The sequence below is a fragment of the Sphaeramia orbicularis genome, chromosome 8, assembly GCF_902148855.1.
Source record: "Sphaeramia orbicularis chromosome 8, fSphaOr1.1, whole genome shotgun sequence".
Classification (NCBI taxonomy): Eukaryota; Metazoa; Chordata; class Actinopteri; order Kurtiformes; family Apogonidae; genus Sphaeramia; species Sphaeramia orbicularis.
The window spans coordinates 43,348,824-43,373,238 of NC_043964.1; the positions used below are offsets into that span (position 1 = coordinate 43,348,824).

The following is a 24,415-nucleotide window of genomic DNA, read 5'->3' on the forward strand; positions in this document are numbered from 1 at the left end:
TGACGTGGCGGCATCTATGTACAGCTAGTGGATCCAACAGAGAAAAGGCTGCTCCCACATCAGCACTTTTTCCAGATTCACTTTAATTTGTGTTTTGTAAATCTGGCCCTTATAGTCACCCTCACAAAATGAAACAACGAATACCTCTGAGCTGGTGACAAAGACATAGAACAGTCAAACTTGCTTTCCAAGTACAAATGTTCCACCCAAATGACTTCTACCCTGAATCTACTTTGCAAAGGCACTGTCACTACATGTTGCTCTTAGCGCCGCCCAAGAGTAGTCTGATGAAAAAACCAAACACACAAAAAACAAAAAACTAACCAAGTAACGCAGAAAATGTTTTCTCCTAATCACCTCTGATGTGATTAGGTCTGGCTATGTGAGACTACGTATACATAACACAGCGCGTTTCTGTTGTATCTTGATTTTGCATTCTTTACCCCAGGGGTGTCAAAGTTATTTACTTTCAGGGGCCACATTCAGCCCAATTTGATCCTCTGTGGACTGGACCAGAAAGATAACATAATAGGTTATAAATAATGAAAACTCAACCTGAAAAACTGAAATTTAAGAAAAATAAGTCCAGTCTTAATAATATTATGCCTGAACTTATTTATATATGAGTATTATGGATCAGATCTACAAAGGCACAAAACCTTTAGTTAACCATTATATTGTTAAAATTGCGCTTGATTCTCTTTAGGCATTTCAGGTTGTTCATATTTGTTCAGATTACTCACATTTAATGTTAAAGGATAGTTTGTTAATGTAAATATTTTCATAATTTATTGTTGTTTTTCCAACTAAAACAAAGAAATATTTGGAGTTGTAATTATTTACAGACATAATGCAATATTTTTTTTTTTTTTACATTGAACCAAAAAGAAATTTTGGAGTCATTATTTATAGGTTATTATATATCATTTTACTTGAGATCACAATGGTTTGAATGTGGAACCTAAGACATAATGGGTTCGACATCCTTGACTGTTAATATCTTAAGTGTAATTTTTGTACTTCGCAAATTCATCCTGCGGGCCGGATTGGAAACTTTGGTGGGCTGGTTTTGGCCCGCAGGCCGCATGTTTAACACCCCTGCTTTACCCTGATGTCAGTGCTTTCCAACACACTAAAGCTTTTAGAGTTTTCAGTTTTCAGATAATAGACAGAACTGTCAAGGATGCGATGAATTAGGGCCGGCCTAATGCACTCTGTCTCTATAGGACTGAGGATACAGATGGGCTAGTGTTTTACCTGAGCTGCCGTTGTTATTGTTGTTGTTGCTGCTCTGACCCTGTTTGACCCAGGAAGCAAACGACTGCTGGAAGTTCTTGTCTTGCTGGAAGGACACCGGGGAGCCCAGTTTGGAGGCCAGCACCATCTTGGTTCCAGATGTGACCTGACCAGTCCTCTGGCTTATGGATGCTGGGGTGCCAGGGGTAACGGGAACGCTGGCAGAGGTGGTGGAGGTGGTGTTTGTTGTGGAGGTGGTCACCGTTGTAATCAGTCTCTGCTGCTCCAGGCGTTTCTGAAATACATGAATAACATTAAGTCAGGAGTGTCAAACTCATTTTAGTTCAGGGGCCAATGCAGCCCACATGATCTGAAGTGGACCAGATCAATAAATAGCAATATATAAATAATGTCAAATCTAATCTGAACTTTCTCTATGTTTTAGAGTGAAAAAAGTAAAATTACATAATGAAAATGTTTACATTATCCTTTAAAAAATGTGAATGACATTTATAACTATGAAAAAACTTAAATTTATTTAGAAAAATAGGTGCAATTTTAACAATATTATGCCTCAGTTTCCCATTTATGAATGTGCATTAAAACTTACAGATCACAGTGGATCTACAAATACACAAAACATTTAGTAACAGGCAGAATATTGAGATTGCGCTTCTCTCAAGACATTTCAGGTTGTTCATATTTGTTCAGATTATTCACATTTTTTTGTGAAAATACAGTTTGTAAATGTAAATATTTTCATGTAATGTTACTTTTGTTCACTCAAACAAAGTGAAAAATCTGGAGTTGTCAGTATTCATAGGTTATTATGATATTATTCTACTGGTCTGACCCACTTGAGATTGAAACTAAAATGACTGTTAATATCTTAAGTGTAATATTTGCATTTCACACATTTATCCCAGGGGCTGGATTGGACCCTTTAGCGGGCTGGTTTTGAATCTCATAGTGTCTGTGTGGGAGTATGGTCAACTGCATTCCCACCTGCTGAGCTGCCAGTCTGGCCTGTCTCAGCTGATTCTCCAAATGGGCCTTGACATCCTCTGCTGTCTTCAGCGTTGTGCCGATTTTGGAGGGATCTGAACCCTGCGACTTCTCCTTCTCCACTCTGTAACATCACAAAAGGTGACAATCTACCAAATTAGAGTCCTGTCAAAAGAATTCAGTGATCCTAAAGTTGTTTAGAACATGCTTCCTGTATGTTTCTGACCTTTCTGCAAAGGCCCTGATCTCCCACAGCTCCAGCTCCTCTTCAGGTACCCACGTCTCCACGGCGATTGGCCCTGTCAGCTTGGCCGGCTCCTGCTTCTTAGGCCTCAAGGCGCTTGAACGCAGGCCTTTCCTCTGAGGAGTGGGGGTTTCTAAAATAAAACATTGATTTTATCTCATCAAAATTTCTTCAGCAGAGCATCGAGATAATTTATTCAAATATATAGGTTTGTCCTTAAACCCTCCACTGTTTCTGTTACCTTTAGGGGTATCTCTGTTTCCAAGGGGACAGATGATCTTCCTGATGCAGTATTCAGAGCGGATTCCATAAGGGCCGACATCTCTGCGCTTAATGATCTCTGTTGTGGTGATGTCCGTTTCAGTGGTTTCTATAATAACCATAATGAGTAATTGTTTTACAAAAGCAACACTCCATAGTAAATGACCATTCATGCATTATCAAACATCTCATTTAAATCAGATACTGACTGACTGATAAAGATGGTGGATTTCTGTTCTGGTCTAACAACCATATGCGCTGCTTATAATAAAGGCAGTGACAAAAACAGAAAATAACAGCTCTTTCTCATGTTTCTACCCCAGCATCATATCAAATATTAGCACATGAATGCTACTGAGTCTTTAAAAACACAAAAATGGTATTAAACTAGTTTACAATTCTGGAAGCAACTTCAACAGTCATGTTGGCAGAGAATGAAGACTAATGTTTCAACTACAGCAAAAATAAGGCATTATCATAGTGAGACAGACAAGATGTCAAAAATAAGGGAAAAGGACAGATCATGGGGGGGGTGTTGTCAGTTTCTCACCTTTTCGTGTCGTCCCCACGACTGCGGAGGGTTTAACAGCCATGTCGTCCCACCGAAGGCAGGCCCACAGTAGCCTCAGCATCAAACTGACACCGGCCAGCGACTTCACGGTCTGGAGGCGGTACCTGCATCAGATGGAGTGACAGAAAGAACGTTTCATTTGCATATTAACATAATGTATTCATGACTCAAACGACGACAACAATAATGATTAGCAGCATAACATCAAACATCTGAAAACCTACATGCAGAACAGGACTCTAACTGTATAATCTCAAGTGAATTGGGCATGGTTAAATTGCAGATCTTTTACATAATTAATTCTGTGACCCAATCAAATAAAATCCCAGTCTTTTAAAGTACAGTTACCTACCAACTGTCAGCTACACCTATATACCTATCAGTAAATTTAAGCAACCCACAACCTTTAACTGACTTATTGATGTGCTAGTCTACATGTAGGATTATGTAACTTAGCCTCAGTGATGGTGTACGTAGATGATGTCATTCAAAACACAGTCTGCCTGCAAATCCTTGGGAAATGAGTGAACAGTTCTTTTACAGCAATGAATGTTTATTTTCCTCTAGTTTTTTCTCGATGCATGAGACACAGCACTACACCACTACAGATTACACCACGAGATGCAGTCAGACTGATGAACTGCTCCACCCCAATATGCTGTCCACCCTGCACCTTAAAATAGGTCATGATCCTGCTAAAGCCACTACTTCTCACTTTATTTCCACCTGTAAACTCATGTTGCTGCTTCCATTCACCACCTTGACTGTTATTGTTGCTGTATATTGTGCAGTATTGTACAGATACAGAGGTTTATTTTATGGTAGTTTTTATTCTATTCTATTTAGCTTTTGGATATTTTACTTAATATTTTATCATTTTTCATGTTACAAACACCAAGACCTGGGTAACTAGATTTCATTTTATCATGTTTCTTAATTGAATGAAAACAAAGCTGAGTCTGAGACTCTCAGTTTTGATATCACACATTGACTATTTCAAGCTAAATTTCCAGTGGCTTTTAAAAAAATATGTAAAATATATAGTTAAAAAAAAAAGATCTAAATGTATTTCCCACCTCCATGTGATCCCAAACGTAGGCCGTGGTGAGGGGTAGGGCCATATATCCAGGGCTGGCTTGGCGTTGTAGTTAAAAATAGGAACCTCTCTGATACCCGCTCTCCTCGCCAATCTCTTGAGGTCATCGTTTGGCAAGACAAAGATGCTCTTCTTGCTGCTTTTGGTAACAAATTTGCGGTAGGACGGCAGGGCTGTACCTGACCTCGCCTTCTTGGATTTAGAGAACCTGAGGAGGCTGACTCTGTCCCTGGTGGAGTACTCTTTGCTGATCGTCATGGAGCTGGCAGATGTTGGACCAGAGGGGGTTGCTGCTTTGGGCTTCTGGGAGGGGACCATGGAGGCGGTGGTAGCGGGGGAGGCGGTGGTAGCGGGGGGCGCTGTTGTACTTGCTGTTTGAGATGTCACAGTGGGTTTAGTATCACTGCTGGACCCGTCAGCTGTTGATACTACTTCAGACTGTGTTGTGACAGCATCAGTGGAGGTCTTTACATCACTGCTGTTGCAATTGTCTTCACTGTTGCTGTTTAAGCAAGGACGTGAGGACGGAAGCTTAGCAGGAAGCTCCTCGCCATCCATGGCCACATCTTCATTTTTATTTGTTACACCACAGTCTCCTTTCTCAGCCACGTGGTTCTCTAATTTGGGCACTTTGTGTGGTGGGGGGTGAGCTATGTCGGAGACGTCGTTTGGACAGAGGTTACCGTTCATCAGAGACTTGACCGGCTCTTTGAAATCATTTTGGCCTGCATCTGTGTGGATGTCTGACTCCATAGAGGAGACTGTTTTCCCATTTATCTGCACAGAAATGTTCTTGCTTTGGTCTTCTGTGCTATTCTGCTCACTATCTGGCTCAACTTCGTCATACCCACGTTTCTTAGCATTGTCCCCTACTCGAGCGACCTCCGACTTCTGCAGTTTTTCCTTGCTCTCTGGTAATTCTGATATACAGTTGTTTTTGCTCTCTACTGGTTCTCCATTCACTTCTTTATGTGCTTCCTCACCATTCCCCTGCTCAGCATTCCCCTCTGTCTCTTTGCTGTGGGGAGGTGTCAGGTCAGATTTGACATCGGTGTTCTCCTTCTTTGGCTCAGTTTTTGTAGCTGTCTGCTCCTGCTCAAAATCAAGCCTTTTCACCACATGGTCTTTCATTTGTCGGGTCTCCTCTTTCTCCTCTACTTTGACACTTGGGGTAACAGCAGACTGCTGTTTACCTGATGCAGATGCTTCAGTCTTAACAGCAGTCGCCGACTTTGTCACAGCCATTTTGGACAGAAGACCCACCTGTTTCATCCGTTCCAGCCTCTGCTTTTCCTCTAAGGTGAACTGTTTCACCCTGCGCTCCAAAAGCCCATCCAGTTTGGAAGGCTTTACCTTCTTTTTATAGGCCGTCCGCAGCTGGAAGCCCTCACTGACATTCACTACATCATAATACAGTTTTGAGGCAGAGGTCTCTTCTTTCTTGGATTGCTCAATTTTTGGGATGGGTTCTTCTTTCGCAGGTTGCACTGAAGACAAGAGAGCTCCTTTGTCTTCACTTTTATCTATGACAGAATCAGAGAAGTCAGTGATTTATTAAAGCTTACACAGAAGAGTCCGATTCATTTACAATGCTTACCTTTGTCGTCACTTGGAGCTACAGTTTCTTGGCAAGGATCACCCTCCATTTTTTCCTCCTCTTGCTTTTCTTCCACATCTTTTCCCTCTGCAGGTTCTTCCTTCTCTTTCAAGCTCTGTCCATCCTCTGACAAAGTGCTCTGAGATGATTTACTGCTGGATGTTTGCTCCTTATTCTCATCTACACCATGTGGGCCTGTCTCAGTATCGATCAGTTTTGTCTCTTTATTTGTGCAAGCTGCTGTGTTTTCCTTGTTCATTTTAGCTGCTGCTGCAAAATAACATAACCATAATATTAGCCTTAAGTGCCAGAAGTAGGAAGACATATTAAGGAAAACAGAATTAATTCTGACAAAGTATGACTTTCTTACCCTCTAGTTCTTTGCGGTAATTCACGTTTGTGTTCCCCGGTAGCCTTGGAACAAAACGGGGAACCCGGGTCTTACTGACCCAGCTCCAGCCACCATAACCTGTCACTCTGTACTCCTCTCCCTTCTGCTTCCACACCTTAAAAAAAAACCCAAAACAAAACATAATGAACTTTTGGAAGAAGAATGGATATATATTCACACATAACATAGACAGCATAACAGAGAGAGTCAAGTTCTGCAATGGTATCAAGTCAAAATACAACATATTTTTCAGGCTGAACACAGGCAAACAAAGGTACCACTGCTTCAGTATGACTAATGCAGATGAAGAGAAGCTGCTGCTGTACCTGGTGTTTGATGGGGATGGTGTACTTCACCCATGTCGCCTGCTGCATCGTCTCCTCATCCTCCAGCTTTTTCTCTCGCTTCTTCACCTTCTCCTTCTCCTCCCGCTCCATTGAGGTCATACGATGCAGCCTGAAGCACCACAGAACAGGAAATACCACAACGTTTTAGTTACTCCCTACTCATATCATCATAAATAATAATTCCTGTTTAGCCTTTTGGAAATCATGCTATGCGTTACTGCGTGAAGAAAAGGACTCTCCCTTCACCTTGTGTGTCCAAGAGAATCCTTCCAAACAGGCAGCATGACTACCGGTTTGATTGCACACTCGAGTATAGCCAAGGCCAAAGCAAATTCCCTGGCCTTGCTGCACATCTGCACTGCTTTGTTCCAGTTGGTCCTAGGTAAAGAAAGCAAGAGACACACTGAATAAAATAAAGATAACACTGCTAGGTTGCTCATTTGGACAGCATTTAACCCATAAAAACCCAGTGCTGCCTTTGTGGCAGTTCCCAAATTTTTCTCTCTATTTAACCTCTCTGAAGTGACAATATCACACATCTATAGTATAAAAGCCAAGTGGCCTCTGCGTGTGTGAGTGCGTGTATGTGTATCTAGGGATTGACACAAAATCTGGAAAGAGCTGACGGCTGCAGTTTGGCATACTTATGTATTTTTGGTCAAGGAACAGACTAGCGAAAACGGCAAGTTAATAGGACCAATATTTAGGAGATATTAGTAATTTTGGAATAAAACAGCCTTACAATCGCATTGCTATACCCAGAATACTTTGGCGGTGACTGCTGAACAAATTCGGTACAGCATGCATGAATACACAAGAGCATAAAAACTACCACATCTAGAACCTGTGGATCCCCATGGGTCAATGCGCTATTTTTTTGTAGTATTATCCTCATTATTTCGCTTTTTTTGGTGTAACTCATGTATTTTCCTATATTTAATTTACTGATCATGTAGATGTTCATAAAAGCTAACATTAAAGTTGAGGGTTTAATCAAAAACAAAGAAAACTGAAGAACAAGTTACTCTTTCATTAAAGATATTAATAACTGAACATAAAATAAGTGTCCATCCACTGTTGTTTATCCAACTCCATGGGTTTTACTGGTGACTCAATGATGTAGAAGGTGACAGTGTTTCCACGTTCACTACAGAGCCTCTGAATGTCCAAATGGGTCATATCTGATGACCGTGAAAAGATGACAAACTTTATTTTACACCAGTTATTTACAATTATTGACAGGATTAATGAATGAACAGGCATTAAACAGTTTACATCAGTAGATGCTTTTGGTTGATGGTGGATGTTTGGTCTTTATGGGTTAAGTGAAAATACACACAACAAGTAAGCGTAGATGTATCCGTTTCTTTTTAAACAAAGAAACACTGATGTTGACAAAAACTATTTACAGTAATAAAAGGACAGGAATCACACAGGATTATAATTAAGCTGCAGAGGATCAAAATGCAATAAAGCTGAAAGTTTATTTCCAATGTTATCCTCATAAACACGATGAAGACGGAGTCAAAGGAGCTACAAACACAGCATACACACTTGAGAGGGTCTTCTGCAAGTTTCAACAAGTTCAGTTTAAGATTGTTTTAAGATCGCTGTGAATGTAATTGAAGAGCTTTTCTGTTTTAGAGCCACATTTCTTTGAATTTGTACTTATTCGTATTAGATGTAAGTAACATTAACACAATGTTTTTAATGTATTAATTTAGAGGCAGAAGTTTAAGGATTTGCAGAAACCCTGGTTGCGTCAATGATCCTGGAGCCACAACTCAACGTAAAAATACAATTAGAAATTAATGAGGAATTAGATCTGTTGTTAAACTAGCTCTTGTTCTAAATTTTCATTAATAAACTGTGTTTAATATAACTTCTTTGCTGTGACTTTTACCTGTGTGATGCCCAGTTTGGGTGCATAAACGGTCCTGGGACATTGGTCTCTAACTGGATGATGGTGAGACGCAGGGTGGACACTGTCAGGGACCGCGAGCCATAGATTGAACCGTTCCATTTGACTCAGATGCTGTCCGTCAGGCTAAATTGTGGTGAGAGGTGGCGCCTCTTGTCGTGGTCCTCGCGATGCTGGTGTTTGTTGAGGGCCAGGACGTTGGTGCTGTATTGGTTGTGGTAGACCCGGTACTTCCCTTCCTGACCCAGTTTGAACAGGTTGTTCAGATTGGCCCTCGAGATGGGGTCCCGTTTGAAGACGCCGAGACGTGAAGCTTCAGCATCAGAGCCAACTGGAGACGACTGAAAGATGTCAGACAGAAAATTCATTAAACTACAAGAACCAAAATAAAAGTTGAGTGTTTGAACACAAGCTATGACATATGAATCTCCAAAACTGACCCACACACGCCTCACCTCTTTGCTGCCTCTGGGTGTCTGGTCGTTAGATTCTCCTCCAGCTGCTGTTGCTCTGTCACTCTTCACCCTCTTGTTGTACTCCTCTGTCATTAAGTAAACAAAAAACACTTTCAGCAAAGAAAATGATTCCCTGTAGGACTTGGGGCTATGTAGAATTTTTAAGTAATGTCACAGTTCAGGGTTGAGCGATATGATTAAAAAAAGCCTTTTTTCAGTTGTGGATGATTCATCATTTTAAAATGTTTTCATTCTACATGAATTAAAGATATAACACAACTCCAAGATCAGATTATAGTTGAGGGTTATTATATCAGAAACAGAGAAAACTGAAGAAAAAGTGACTTTTTCTGTGAAGGTATCAATAGCTGAGCATAAACCAAGTGTCTTCATCCACTATCATTTATAAAACTCCATGGGTTTTACTGGTGAATCAATGTTGTAGAAGATGATGGTGTTCCCATGTTCACTACAGAGCCTCTGATGTCCAAATGGGTCATATCTGATGACCATGAAAAGATGACAAACTGCATTTTACACTAATTATTTCAACATATCCACAGGTTTAGAGGTTCAGAAGTTATTAAATATTTTAGATAAGTAGATACTTTAGGTTGCCAGTGGCTGTTTGGGTCTTTATGGGTTAATACAAATGCTGAAGTTGTGACATCTCACACTTGGCTTTAACTTACAACTTAACCCTTTTTTGCAGAAAATGTAGAAAAGTATATTATGTAATGCTTTTCAGCCTAAAAAAACATAACTAGATTTTTGGTCCATATCGCTCAGCCCTAAATCATGAGTCACTTAATGACTGTAATGTGTACCTGTCCCATCCTGACTGGTAAAAGAAGACTGAGAGGACCTATCAGCCAGGTCAGGCTGCTCTGGTTTCCTAAGGCCAAAAGACCCCTGGCTGCTGCTGTTGTTGGCGTCTGGTTGTGATGTAAGCTGCGGCTGATCCTGGGTTTGTACCTGCGTCTCATTAGGATGTGTCCCTTCGCTGCTCAACTCCCCTTTCATGTCCTCGTCTACAAAAACAATAGTAGAAAAAGACTGGAATAAAAGAAAAAGCATTCAAGGAGCTGATTGGAATGCATGTGTGCATAGATTCAAAGCAGAAAAAAAAGTCCATCTCGCCTACATCATTCCACAACAAGCTGTGCCCTCGCTGAAAAGCCAGCTCTGAATCCTGCATAAATATTCAGCTCTTTGTTGATGAGGTAGCAGGTGGGGCTTCAAGGCAGAGGGCCTTTTGTCTGAGCAACAGTAACCCACCCAAATGCACATAAATTGGAATGAGAATAAGGAGCGGGTTGTGACAGACGTGGCGTGGTAGCTGCTGCCAAGAACGTCGACTACCACAGTGCCAACAGCGTGCTTTTGGCAGAATGTGAGCACATGAGACAATGTAAAACACAAGACAAGGAAATAAATGGAACATTCAGCCGTTAAAGACAATGTTGAATGTTAGGACTAGACAATATGATGGGCAGAAAATGGTCTGCAGCAGCTTTAGGTCTCTGTGGAACTATTAAATGACAGGAGAAAATACCGTCTCACTGTCTAATTAGATTTGCACTGAAGTTAATGAAGAAATGCTGTGAAAGGGAAAGGAGCAGGCTAATTATGGTCACTCCAATGGTGTGGGGCTTAAATGTTTGCAAGAGCTCCTCGCAGAAACAATGAATGTTTATACAAATGAACATCGTTCAACTCAATGGCTTCAGCTGAGTGTTTGGTCTGAAGAGGCTCAGTAGTTATTTATACCAAGGTAAGAGCCCAGAGACTCTTTCACAGTGAGCTTCAGAGTCACTCATCTGAGGAAACACAACTCTTTAAACGCAGATGGAGAAAATGTTGAATAAAACCAGTAGAGACATGCAATAGCCTGTTAATGGATGTATAAAACAGAAGAGGAAAGACAAATGCAGCATTAAGCAGATGTCAGCCCACGTTGTGAACATAAACCAGCTCAACATAAGTTGCGCAATATATGATACTAAATCCTTTAGCAACGGTCGAATTGATTGGCCAGAAAACCAACAGAGTATTAGAGACATTTTAATAGTCAAGATGTGGCATTAATGAGACTAGCTAGTGCCAAGAGTGAGCAAAAAAGTAAAGAGATTAGATTCAAAGCACTGGAGCACCTCCAGTCGAGGTCTCAGTAATTACAGCTTCCATGAAGTGTTGACCTTATATCAACCTTTTCAACTCCAACAATGACAACAGATCTGTCTACTCCAAAATAAACTTAGAGCTCAGGCTTTAAAATGAATGAAATCCAGTAGATTAATCAATCTTCCCCAAATTAACTGGAGGAGAATGTCACATCTGATAATGGGTATTTTCACAAATGGAATTTCCATCAATATAATAATAATCATAATAAAATGGACTAGGCGGCTCCATTAGTGATAACGTTTTGAAATAATTGGTTACATGTCACAAGTAATATCCTATCAACACCAAAATGAGAAAAGAACATGTACATATTTAGAATCACTCTAGTTCAATGTTTGCCTTTTTTATGTGATTTGAAGCATAAGAGCACTTCACATTTTGTTTTTCAATTATATATTGAAGTCATTCTCGATTGTTAATGCAAATGTATGTCATTTCTGAGTATTGGGTGATCGTCTCCTTGATTACTAACAAATAGTAATGGTCCTTTAAAACATATTTTACTCAACCCATGATAACAACAGCAGCAACTAAAAAGTACAAATAGCCCAGCTGCGTCGCACAACACTTTGCCTCTCCTGCTCACTGATAACCTGCATACCCAAGGATTAATGATGAGTCTTAAATTTCAACCTTTTCAAAAATTTGAAAAAAAGAAGAAAAAAGCAAAAATTGAAAGAAAGGCACATGTGAAGAACGTGTCAAATTTGAAAAGAATGGGGTGAATAATGTCTGAGAAATCAGTTGAACAAATTTCCAAAGTTAACATATTAAGAAATTTGTCAAAAATCCAAAAATTGAAATTTAGCCATCAAACTGTGCACTGCACCTCTCCTAATGATAAAGAACATGTGTGTTGAATTTGAAAAGCATCAGGTGAACAGTCCTCAAGAAATGGGTTTGACAAGAGTGTGGGAGGGACAGAAGGATGGAATTTCTCTTTTGTGTGTGTGTGTGTATATATATATATTTGTATTGAATTTCATTTTTTGCTTTTCTTTCAGAAAAACTACATTTTAAATGTGTCATCTTGAATTATGGGATGTTCTAACTGGATAATATGCTATAGTCTACCATGTGGCAGCCAAATGATTGATGACGCAGATTAACATCAGATTAATGTTAGTTGAAACCATAAAAACAGACACACATTGGAGTAGCTGCACCCCTGTACTGAACAAGGCGAACCAGCCGAGCTGTAGCTGCAGCGAGCCAACACAGACAGATGATGATGACGATGCACATGGAGCTCAACAGCAGGCAATGAAGTGGAAGATGATGCTGAATGCCCAGAGATGCTGCAGAGCACTGAACACAGGACTGGATGAGTCTGTCTGCCCTCGTGTACCTGTTCTGTTCGGTGTCACCACTGGAGGCGACTCCCCGAGCTCCTGGCTCTTAACCTGCGTGGATTCAGTTTCCTTGCTAGGTTTGAGGGATTCTGTTTTAGTCGCAGCTGGGTCCTGAACGGTCAAGCCGGGGTTCGGATCTGACACACCGCTCTCCTCTGCAGCAGGTGGAACTGCAGCTGCATTGTGTACAGCAGCAAAAAACTCTCATCAGCAAGTCAAATAGTTAGTGTAGAGCATGTACCAATGAACATGCAGGCCCAAAAAGTCCAAAGTGAGCTGTACTGTTGACAGAAGACTACACATTACATTTGTTACTCCAGGTTTACCTTGTGAACTCAAGTTGTCACTGGGTTCAGAGTCTTTGTGTTCCCCGTTGTTGAACTGTGTGTTGAACTCTGTGTCCTCTGCGGTCTTAACGGAGTCCTTGTCTGCTTCCTGCCTGGCCTCTTCTGCCCGCTGCTTGACTTCCTGTTCCTCCCGCATGACCTTCAGACGCTCTGTGACCACTTCTACAAATAGAAAGACACACCATAGCAATTAATGACACTCCAACAACTAACAAGCAATGATGTATCCATTGACAAACCTGCAAAGATGTTCAATATGTACTGGAAAATACTTGATTCTGTTATGGTTTTTACAAAAAAAGTCACAACAACATCTTTGCCAGGATTTGTGAAGACACAATTACTGTTCATTTCAAAAATTGAAAAAAAGTTTCCTGCTCTCCAAGAAGTATATTTTCATTACATGAGTGTAAGAGCAGTGATGGTGTCAAGTTTATACAATGTGCTTGTTAAAAGCTGCATAATTTTTTGAGCAGAGGAAAACTTTGAGCAAACATATTTATATTTGGCCAAAAGAGTATTTTGCTGTAAGGTGATAGTGTTCCTCATGTTTATTTTATACATCAGTCTCTCAAAAACAGAAATATATTTGAAAGAAGCAATCTAAACAGCACCTGCATCAATAATTGTGTACGCGACAAAATGACTGTTTCTAGTTCCATTTCTTCTTTGACTGGAATACACAAATTTTTGACAATCCCATATGCACAAATCCAAGGAGAGGCAGATTTTCTGTCTCATTGGGCCTAAAATCTCCAGAGAACCATGGTTCATAACAACAGTTTTCACTGGTACAGAAACACTGCCTCAAATGATGAAAAGCAAGGTGCAGTCAGCATCGTACTGCAGTAGCAATGACAAATGAGAGTCCCAGCAATAGCCATAAATCAGCGAAACAGAAAAAAAACACTGCAATGCCTTCGCAGAAATTAATGTTATTGTAGTTTAACTCTAAAAATTCCCATCCTTGTAAATAAAACTGAATATGGCTCTATGGGAAACAAGAAGTATACTGACATGTACAGGAAAGCAGCGACCAAACAAGCTGTCAAATAAACGGAAACTACTGGCATCGTAATTAAAACTCATCTGTGCGCACTGCTTCCTTGGAGGAAGGTGGAGGGGAAACTGTTGCCTCAGAGCATATGAAGTAGAATGAAAAAGCAGCGCCTAACACTCGTGTCAACTGTCAGTGCAGAGCTTAGCTGCACGAGGGGAGAGAAAGCATTAGGTGGAAATGAGCCAAAAACATTTGAGAATATATTTCTGCAGGACACGAGCACACACAGACAGGACACACTGTACACTCATTGGAACATTCGATCTTTACCATTGAGAGCAGAGAGGTAGGATTTACTGTTTCCGCGGCTTTTATTTGTGAGGTCCTCTGTGATGTCCATGTGAGCTTGCACCTCCTCTTTCATCTCCTCTAAAGTAGCGTAGAGGTCCATCTCCCAGTACTCCTTATCCAGGCGCCCCAGGAGCTCCTCCAGCTGGGCCTTGGTGCTGTAGTACCAGATCTTTTTCTTCTCATGTTGTCCATCCTCCTCCCTGAAACAGGAAAAGTCCACATGAAATTGTGTACATTTTAAAGCATGTGACTTTGCAACATTCCAGTGATAAACAGTGACTAAAATGCATGTTTGGAATATGTACTGACTTCAATAAAGATTCCTGAAAATTAAAGCATAGTACAAATACTTCCTGTCATTTTCCTACTCTCTGGCCTGCAATGATCATCAGAATTATTTTACAGGTATTGAAAAAACAAGTCATGTTACAGTACTGGACACGACCAGCAGTATCAAGAGTAATGAAAAGTACCATAGCATAGTGGTGATCCCGTTTTAGTTTGAGAAGAGTGTGATCACAAACTATGCATCTTTACTGATCAGGAAGAAGCAAGACATGAGCCTCGAAAACACACTATTCATTTCACACGGCCACAGAAAATACAGCAATTCTATCCTTGCTACTTTTGCTAGTAGTTGTCAAGTAAAATTCTTTATTTCAAAATGCTACTACTGACTACATTTCTGATAAAGGAGCTCAGTTTTTATTCGAGTAATGACAACAATTTCCATGTCCACTATCTCTGTCAGCAACACCAAGTGTGTGGCTGAAAAATATTTTTCTGAAAATTTGCTAAAATCATTAAAAATTGTTTTCTTTATAAAATGCTGTTTTACAATGAAAACATACTGGAGTGGATGTAGCCTTAAATAGACTAAATATTAAAACACACATTATATGTTCTGACACTGGTTTAGAAAATCCTTACACATTTTTTTCAGTTTTAACTTTATCCAAGGAACCATCATGCCGTTCTCCTTCATACTGGGTTATTATAACATTTTTCCAGTCAATTAAACTAACTGCGCTTGGGGGGAATCCTGTGCCTGCAAGCTGGACAATTCAACTTCCACACCTGAGTGAAACTGCAACATCCAGCAAAATGAAAGCAGCCATTTGTGAAGTTAAGATAATCAGGCTGAGGATAAAATGGGTGTCAAGGACAGGTTAAACTCTGAGTCTGGTGGATCGCTCATCTACTCCAAGTGCCTCATGAATATTCTGTTGGGTGTTCCACAGCTATGCTCCGCATCAAATTCCTTTTGTCATCCCACCAAAAAAACATTAAAATGACTCTGTCAGACCATAGCCCCTAAATTGAATTCAGCGTCTTTTTTTGTGAACTTACAGATAATATTTTGATGATATTGCGCAGAGACATTCAGGAAAAGACAGACAGTAAGTTTTCACAGCTTGGTTTGCATTTCTCAAGTCTAAAATAAATGAGTGAATTCATGGAAGCAAACTTTTCCCTTTCACTTTCATTTCACCATTTACCTCATTCATATTTTAGGATGGGGCAGTTCACATCCAGTGAAGAGATAGGTCTATCAACTGACGAATTTCCATAAATATATTTACTTGTTTTTTATTTATGGAAATGACAAATGTCCAAAAAGTCCAAAATTTTATGGAAAAGTTTTGTTTGCTCACTTGCTGGGTTTTGCCTTCTTCATTCAAGGGTAAATTCAAGGGTAAATTCACATAATGAAGTGGAAACACCTTTTCCAGATAAACTGGGATGTAGCAAACATTGAAGTCTGATGATTGATTAGCTGAATAAATAGCTGTTTGCATCATTTTTCCAGATATTTCAGTGTGAAAACATGTTTGGTACAACATGTAGTGTGGGCATAGGAGACTAAAGTACTTCTCTGTGTCAACATTACAGCCATTACAGCTACAGAATGGTCTACTTTTACTCTTTTCATCAAAGTCAAGTGTACTGTAGCCTACAACGCAGCCTCATTTATTCACTTCATGGGAATCCATGGCTTTCAGTTCACTTTAACTTTGATGGACATTTTATGGGAACACAGCTAGTGAGACATTTAGAGAACCTATATTCAACAAGCTGTCAGGTAACTGTATTTGGAAAGTGAGCAGAGAGCTACAGGAGGAAGGTGTGTATTCTGAAATTCTGGCATTTTTCCCCTTAACTTCTAACTCCTGCCACTTTAACACAAAAGCAAAGAGAAAACAAAGAGCAAGGCACAGAATGAATGAAAGGTAATTCTAGTGGAAAAGCGCAGTGAGGGTCTTAACTTACACAATAATCCTTCTGTTTAGAAACCAGTATTTCCTTTGGTGACGGTCATATCCAATGGGCTCTTGGCGGATGTAAGGCTTGTTCTTTTGTGCCTCTGTCACACAGTCTGTGACACCAGGCACCTTATGTGCAACACAAATCTCACACTGCCACTCGTCCTCTGGAACCTCCTCCAGCGGCGGTTTCACACACTCCAGGTGGTAGACTGCTGAACAGGTCTCACAACACAGCAGGTCACCCAGGCGGTGACACACACGGCAGTGATCATCATACTGCATGACACCGTCCGACATCAGCTCCTCACGGGCAATGTTAGTCGTAAGAAACTGGTCTACCAAGAACTGTAGCACTTTGATCTTGCTTTCAAGTGGGCCATAGGGATACTCATCCAACTCCTGGAACGGCAGGACATGATGGTACTCCCTGTCACTCTCACAGTATGCCCTCAACACCTCAGGCCATGCCATACCATCAATAAAGTACAGAGTGGAGTTGACGCTGTCCTTGAGATCAGCAGGGCCAAACGTAGTGTTGGAGGAATCCTCCTCACGTAAGATGGCCTTTAACAGGGAAATATGGGTCTCTGCTATTAAAGTGCTTTGCTCCTGGCCCACCAATGCTGCACAGAAGTCCTCAAAGCGGAAGGGTGAGAGACGCAGCACGGTGCTGAAGTTCCGTACCACCTCGTAGATGGAGGTGGCATTTAGCAGCTCCTCATTAGGCACCAAGAGATCCTCAGAGGTTTCAGGAAGCTCAAGAGGGGGAATCTCCTTCTCCTCAAGGATGGGAGTACGAGGTCTTGGAGCCCGTCCTCTTTTTTTTCCTGTAGGATTAAACAGAATTAATTGACAATAACTACATTACTTTCATCCATGGTCTACAAAAGAGGAAGTACTTCTAAAAAGGGTTGTGCAATATGACATTTATGAAATATACCATACGACCTTATAAAACCATGTAAAATTTAGTTTTTTGTCTTTTAAAACCCTATATAGCAGATTATACCACAGACTATGACCAGAGCAGAGTCAAACACCATTAACAACTACTTGTCAAGTCGCCATTTAGGCATATAGAATATATAAATCATATTTTGGACATAATGGGAACAGAAGTCTATTCAAGACTACTATGCTGCTACTATGACAGTGTCTGCTGAACACATGGTCAGGATCAGTCTTACAACAGGGCTACCTCATCTTGCTGTATTCAGGAAACTTAAGCTGTGCAGTTGGTTCCTATTAATGTTTTATTTTCCATATTAAAAGTAAAAACATATTTTATATGGTGTTCCACTAATAGTCTTCCCCGTTTTAAATTTTGGACTGGTGCAAAATAGGATTCTGTGAGATTAAAGCTAACAAACTCGCAAAAGTGACACATATGCTAGCCTGATAATTAGCTAGGTTAGCCAGCTTTTATGGACGCTTTATGATTTATTTTGGTCATTGCCAATATGGTGCAACTTATGAACTTATTCTCCTTAAGGCTCTCACTGTAAACTAACTAAATAACTCACATTGGCGGTTTATAACTACCCCCGTCTGTCTTCAGAATGACAGCTAATTTAACATGCTAACTTTAGCAGCTAGCAGCTAAGTAGCTGACTGACAGGCTGCAAAGCAAAATGATAATTGGAGCCAAATGCAAACCCAGTTAATAAGTCATGGGTGAATTGTTTCAAGTGTGTTGACAAGAGGTGATGGCAGTGAAGTAAGCTTGCGATACAGCTACCTATCCACCTGCAGTCGCATTAATGAGCTGACTGCGGCCTGTGTTCATACAGTGTGCATTCTCCATTTTGAACAATAACCTATACAGCTTCCTGCACTGATCAAAAACACTCAGCAGAGTATTTATGGATCTATTTCCAATAAATGCGAAGGATGTCTAATGTCTGCGGACACCGTGTGATCGTAATGCTTATTTACCCGGAGTGCTGGCGTGTGTGCTCTGACTCCGAAAGCTACTCTCTGTACAGTAGCTGGCATCATCCTCCTCCTCCAACTCCTCGTCCAGCACATCATCATCAAGGCAATCAGAGTCCTCTTTGAGGGCCTCATCCTCCTCGGACTGAGGTTCCTCCTCAACATACTCGTCCTCCTCCGACCTCAAACTGACAGCATCGTCCTCCTCCTCGTCACTCTCGTGGTCGTCGTACACCACTGTTTTGGACGCAGCCGTCCTCCTCCCTCCACGACCCCCTCTGCCTCCTCTGCCACCACCGCCACCTCTACCTCGTCCCCTGCCCCGTGTTGACGTGACGGAGCTCCGCTTCTTCTTCCCCCTGGAAGGCTTGGGGCTTTCCCGTGTGGGGCTCTCGACGTCCTCGTCCCCGCTGTCCCTTGCCCGGGGCTTCAGATTCCTCCTGGGTCGTAAGTCCCGGGCCGAGGCTGGAGATGGCTCCTCAGCTCCTAGCGGTTTGGGCGGCCTGCCCCTTTTCCCTCTCATGATAAGCGAAACCTATTATTTTACAATCCCAATTTTTGCGTTTATTAGCTTGAACAGACGTTAGCGAAAGCACTCCCTTCACAAAGCCAAACCAGTGGGTGTGCAAACGGCGCGGTAACTCAGTGAAGCCCCGGTGTCTTTTCGGGTGTGAAAGCTCAAAATGTTAGCCCGGCGTCCCGTTTGGGTTCGCCTAGAGCCGCCATTTTTCTTCTTCTCTGCCTCTGTCTGAACAAACAGCAGGCCCTCACCGCCGGAGTCACGTGGTCACACTGCTTCCAGCTCAGTGCCATGACCAAAATCATCATCTCTCCTCGTTTTAACATATATTTAAGAACTTATTTGTTTCAGAACAGGCAGACGGCTCCACATTTTATGCTGCAAAACACACTGAGATTTATAGACGCGAATTAATTTATCGGTGATATATTTAGCGAATGGGAAACTAACACCTGAAATTAAGATGTTTAGGTGGTGGTTCGAAATTCATATAAATGTGTCATCCAGTGAACAACATAATGAGTACTTTATATTATCAAAAAGTGTAAGAGTTTAAGATTAAAGTAGTATTAGCAGCATTCATATGTCATACATAATAACAATCTTATCGTTTAAACTGTGCTAACATTCATCCTAATTTCATTGAAAAAACGGCACATTATCGATTTGTTACTGTTATATTATCATATTGTGATATTATCGTGACAGAACAATCGAAATAACTGTTGTCGTGGCCGAGTGGTTAAGGCGATGGACTAGAAATCCATTGGGGTCTCCCCGCGCAGGTTCGAATCCTGCCGACAACGAATTTAGTTTTTCGAATAAGTGTTATTCAGAGATTCCCTGTGCACCTTCTTATGAAACACACAGTACGACCGTGGCGATATGTACAGTTTAGTTCAGTCAATGCATTACAACCTAACATCTGAACTCCTTTACAACCTGGGTGTAAAACAGTGAGCGAGTGCCCCCTGCTGTTCAGATGCACGACATGACCGAATCTTATCGTCAAATCTTAAAACTTCAACAGATAGTCTCATGTCTTGACACGTCCCAACACTGGGTGATACCATGTCAGTGACAGTTAGGTTTACATGTGCACATACAGCTCTGGAAAAAATGAAGAGACCACTGCAATTTCCTCTGAAAACAGCATGTGTGCATGTATGACAGCCATTCCATTCTTGTGTCTGTTGAATTCCAACACGACCTTATTCCACTTAATGAACACCTGATCCATGTCTTGTTTAAGAAGGAGAAGTATAAAAACCACCACTGTGGCCATCACTATCTTCTTGCAATAGGACTCCCTGGGTGGCAAAAACAGTGCCAGTACCACAAAAGTAACTGAAATAAAAAAAATTAAAGCCACAAGCGGCATTGAAAGGCCCTCGCCACGGGCACGTCCAGTACAAGTATGTCCATTGTTCAGCAGGTGGCGCTCTACCACTAAATTTTAATGTCTTCTGATGAATGGGTGTAGGTCTGGGAGATTGAAAATTGACTCAAACTTGAGGCAAATCGGTGTTCGTATGTCCGAACTAAAGACATTTTTGTATAAGTAAATCTGTAGAGGGTGCTATGCAGGCAAAATTCAATTTCTTTCATTGAATGGGTGTAGGCCTGTGAGACATACCACCGAGTCAAATTTGAGCCACATCAGTGTTTGTATGTCCGAACTGATGCAATTTTTCCATCCATCCATCCATTATCTTCCGTTTCATCCAGGGCCGGGTCGCGGGGGTAACAGTCTAAGCAGGGATGCCCAGACTTCCCTCTCCCCAGACACCTCCTCCAGCTCTTCCGGGGGGACCCCGAGGCGTTCCCAGGCCAGCCGAGAGACATAGTCCCTCCAGCGTGTCCTGGGTCTTCCCCGAGGCCTCCTCCCGGCGGATGCAATTGATTGGTGACGCAATTTTTGTAAAGGTAAACTGTAGGGGGCACTATTGTGTGAATTTTCAATGTCTTCTGACAAATGGGTGTAGGCCTGGGAGATCGGCAACTGATTCAAATTTGAGCCAAACAGGTCATTGTGTGTCCAAGCTGAACCAATTTTAGTAAAATTAAATTTGTAGGGGGCGCTATGGAGCCAAATTTAAACTTTTTCAGATGAATGGGTGTAGACCTGGGAGATAGACAACTGACTCAAATTTGAGCCAAATTGGTGTTCGTATGTCTGAGCTGAAGCAATTTTTGTAAAGGTAACTTTGTAGGGGGCACTATAGCGTGAAATTAAAATTTCTTCTAATAAATAGGTGTAGGCCTGGGAGATTGACAACTGACTCAAATTTGAGCCAAATCGGTGTTTGTATGTCCAAGCTGAAGCAATTCTTGTAACGGTAACTGTTTAGGGGGCGCTATAGTGCAAAATTTAAATTTCTTCCAATAAATGGGTGTAGGCCTGGGAGATTGACAACTGATTCAAATTTGAGCCAAATCGGTGATTGTATGACCGAACTGAAGCAAGATTTGTAAAGGTAAATTTCCAAAAAAAAATCACAAATTTTGCGATCTCCTTGAACAAAAATGGTGAAACTGATCCCAAAAATTCATCTAACTTTTGATGCTGCACTTCTCTTGATACTGTACACTGATTTTGAGCTCATTTGGCCAAATGCCCAAGGAGGAGATAGTTAAAATACGATGTCAGCGAAAACACTGACTTGGCATTTTGGAAATTTCAATCCAATATGGCTGACTAAGGGCTGGTTTAGGGGCATGGCCATAATAATATTTTTTGTTTGTCTCCTGACGAATGAATGAATCTGTGTATCAATTTTAATGGCTCTACAATCAATCAATCAATCAATCAAACTTTATTTCTATAGCACTTTTCATACATGTTACATGTAGCACAAAGTGCTTCACAACAAACCCCCCACTGTCCCGCGGTTGCAAATAAAAATACAAGCAACAAAGTAAAGTTTACAGTAAGGGTTTAATTAAAAACTAGGCTAAAAAGATAAGTTTTAAGTTTACTTTTAAAAATATGAACACTCGCAGCGGACCTCAGGTCCTCAGGCAGGCTGTTCCATAGTTTGGGGCCATAAAAGCTGAATGAGGCCTCACCATGAGTCTTAGTGTGGACTCTAGGAACAGTTAAGAGATTACTACCTGAGGACCTGAGGGTCCGAGAGGGCTCATACATTAAAAGCAAATCAGATAAATAAATAGGGCTAAGACCATTAAGAGTTTTAAAAACCAATAAAAGCACTTTAAAATCGATCCTGAAGCTCACAGGGAGCCAGTGCAGAGACCTGAGCACTGGTGTTATATGCTCTCTCTTTCTGGTCCTCGTCAGCAGTCGGGCTGCAGAGTTCTGGAGCAGCTGCAGCGGTGCAATGGTCCTCTTAGGAAGACCAGAAAGGAGAGCGTTACAATAATCAATTCGACTTGTGACAAATGCATATATCAAAGTCTCTGCACTGGCTCGAGAGAGAAATGGTCGTACTCTGGCAATACTTTTTAAATGATAAAAACCAGTTTTGGTAACAGACCTTATGTGTGGCTCAAAGCTAAACTCACAATCTAGTAAAACACCCAGACTTTTAACCCTCTCAGAGGAGCCGAGTGAATGGGTTTGGAGCTTAGCTTTGAGCCTCTCCCTCTGAGCCTCAGGACCAACAATTAAAACCTCAGTTTTGCCCTGGTTGAGCTGGAGGAAGTTTGCTGCCATCCAGGACTTAATATCTAAAATGCAATTAAAAAGGGTGTCAATGGGGCTGAGGTCATCTGGAGACAGGGCAATTTAAAGTTGAGTGTCATCAGCATAACTATGAAAGTTAATGCCGTGTCTCTTGATGACCTGTCCTAGTGGCAGCATATAAAGGTTAAAAAGGGTTGGACCTAAAATTGACCCTTGGGGAATACCACAATCCATTTTGCACTTTTTTGATGAGTGTTCCCCAACATAAAAATCCCTGTTTGTTAAAAATGATGCAAACCAGTTAAAAACAGACCCAGAGAGACCAACTGTGTTATGTAATCTGTCTGAAAGAATGTGGTGGTCCACAGTGTCAAACACTGCCGTAAGATCCAGTAGGACCAAGATGGCAAACTTTTTGCTTTTCTACAACAAACTTTACATTGGGCGTGGTCCCATTGACGTAATGTATTTCCACTTTTCAAGGGGGCGCTGTTGCAGCATTTCTTTACCGACATCTACGAAACCTATATGTAAATTAAATTTCATGCACTTCTGAATCTTGGGCAAAATCTGTTGAGTTTTCGTAAATGTTCAGGGGATCAAATTTGAGCTCAAAGAGCAGGAGAAGAAACATAAATAAAAAAATTAAAGCCGCAAGCGGCATCTAAAGGCCCCCACCATGGGCACGCCCAGTAAAAGTATGTCTATCGTTCAGCAGGTGGCGCTCTAGCACCAAATTTTATGTCTTCTAATGAATGGGTATAGGCCTGGGAGGTTGACAATTGACTCAAATTTGAGGCAAATCAGTGTTCGTATGTCCGAACTGAACAAATTTTTGTATAAGTAAATCTGTAGGGGGCGCTATGCAGCCAAAATTCAGTTTCTTTCATTGAATGGGTGTAGGCTTGTGAGATGTACCACTGAGCCAAATTTGAGCCAAATCGGTGTTTGTATGTCCGAACTGATGCAATTTTTGTAAAGGTAAATTTGTAGGGGGCGCTATAGAGTGAAATGGCAATTTCTTTTCTTTTTTCTTTTGATTTCTTTTGACTGACCCTGACTGGGCGTGGCCCACTGACTCCCATTCATTCTGAGCAAGTGTAAATATGTGGTTTGTGCACATGTCATGTACATGTTCTTAAATGGTCTCACTGCCCTGAATGTGAATATGAGTGAGAGTGGCGCCAGTGGCGAAACGCGACCGCGTCACTGGTTATTTTGTCCCCATGCGCCCACTGCAGACTCAATAGGCCCTGCACTGGCTTTACTTGGCTCGGGCCTAATAACTATTGAAAACTACTGGACTTCTGCTCTGACAATGTTCCCAAACTCTGAGGACTGGTTTTTCCATCAGGACAATGCCTCCTGGCCTCAGTTAAGTCTATAAAGGTGTGGATGACGGACCACCATTTGAAGACCCTGTCATGGCCAGCCCAGTCTCCAGACTTGAACCCACTGTGAAAACTTCTGAAGGAAGATGGAAGGTCACAAGCCATTGAACATTGCTGAGCTTCCTGAATGTCTATGCCAGAAGCTGAATAAAGTTATTCAACATCAGTGGAGGAGAGCCAATACATGTGAAAGCTATCGTTGAAAATCAGGGTCTTTCCACCAAATATTGATGTCTGAAGTTTTCCCAAGTAACAACATTAGTGTTGTGTTGTTTAGAAATGACTATAAACTGGTTTA

The 24,415-nt window shown here is 41.3% G+C and overlaps 1 protein-coding gene and 1 non-coding gene across 2 annotated transcripts in view; one reads left to right on the forward strand and one right to left on the reverse strand.

Moving 5' to 3' along the window:
* Nucleotides 1-19,284, reverse strand: part of bptf (bromodomain PHD finger transcription factor) — a 37,827-nt gene extending 18,543 nt beyond the window's left edge. The window contains 18 exon segments of the mRNA XM_030140146.1: nucleotides 1,258-1,531; nucleotides 2,242-2,365; nucleotides 2,468-2,618; nucleotides 2,727-2,855; nucleotides 3,297-3,421; nucleotides 4,394-5,936; nucleotides 6,011-6,280; nucleotides 6,381-6,516; nucleotides 6,728-6,857; nucleotides 6,995-7,126; nucleotides 8,652-9,010; nucleotides 9,125-9,210; nucleotides 9,952-10,155; nucleotides 12,660-12,839; nucleotides 12,990-13,172; nucleotides 14,341-14,561; nucleotides 16,633-17,455; nucleotides 18,564-19,284. Of these exon segments, the coding sequence (XP_029996006.1) occupies nucleotides 1,258-1,531; nucleotides 2,242-2,365; nucleotides 2,468-2,618; nucleotides 2,727-2,855; nucleotides 3,297-3,421; nucleotides 4,394-5,936; nucleotides 6,011-6,280; nucleotides 6,381-6,516; nucleotides 6,728-6,857; nucleotides 6,995-7,126; nucleotides 8,652-9,010; nucleotides 9,125-9,210; nucleotides 9,952-10,155; nucleotides 12,660-12,839; nucleotides 12,990-13,172; nucleotides 14,341-14,561; nucleotides 16,633-17,455; nucleotides 18,564-19,083 (5,590 nt within the window). The 5' untranslated portion in view covers nucleotides 19,084-19,284.
* A 520-nt stretch (nucleotides 19,285-19,804) lies between these two features.
* On the forward strand, nucleotides 19,805-19,886 carry trnas-aga (transfer RNA serine (anticodon AGA)). Its single transcript has one exon. It is a non-coding gene; the product is annotated as a tRNA-Ser (tRNA).
* The last annotated feature ends 4,529 nt before the right edge of the window (nucleotides 19,887-24,415 follow it).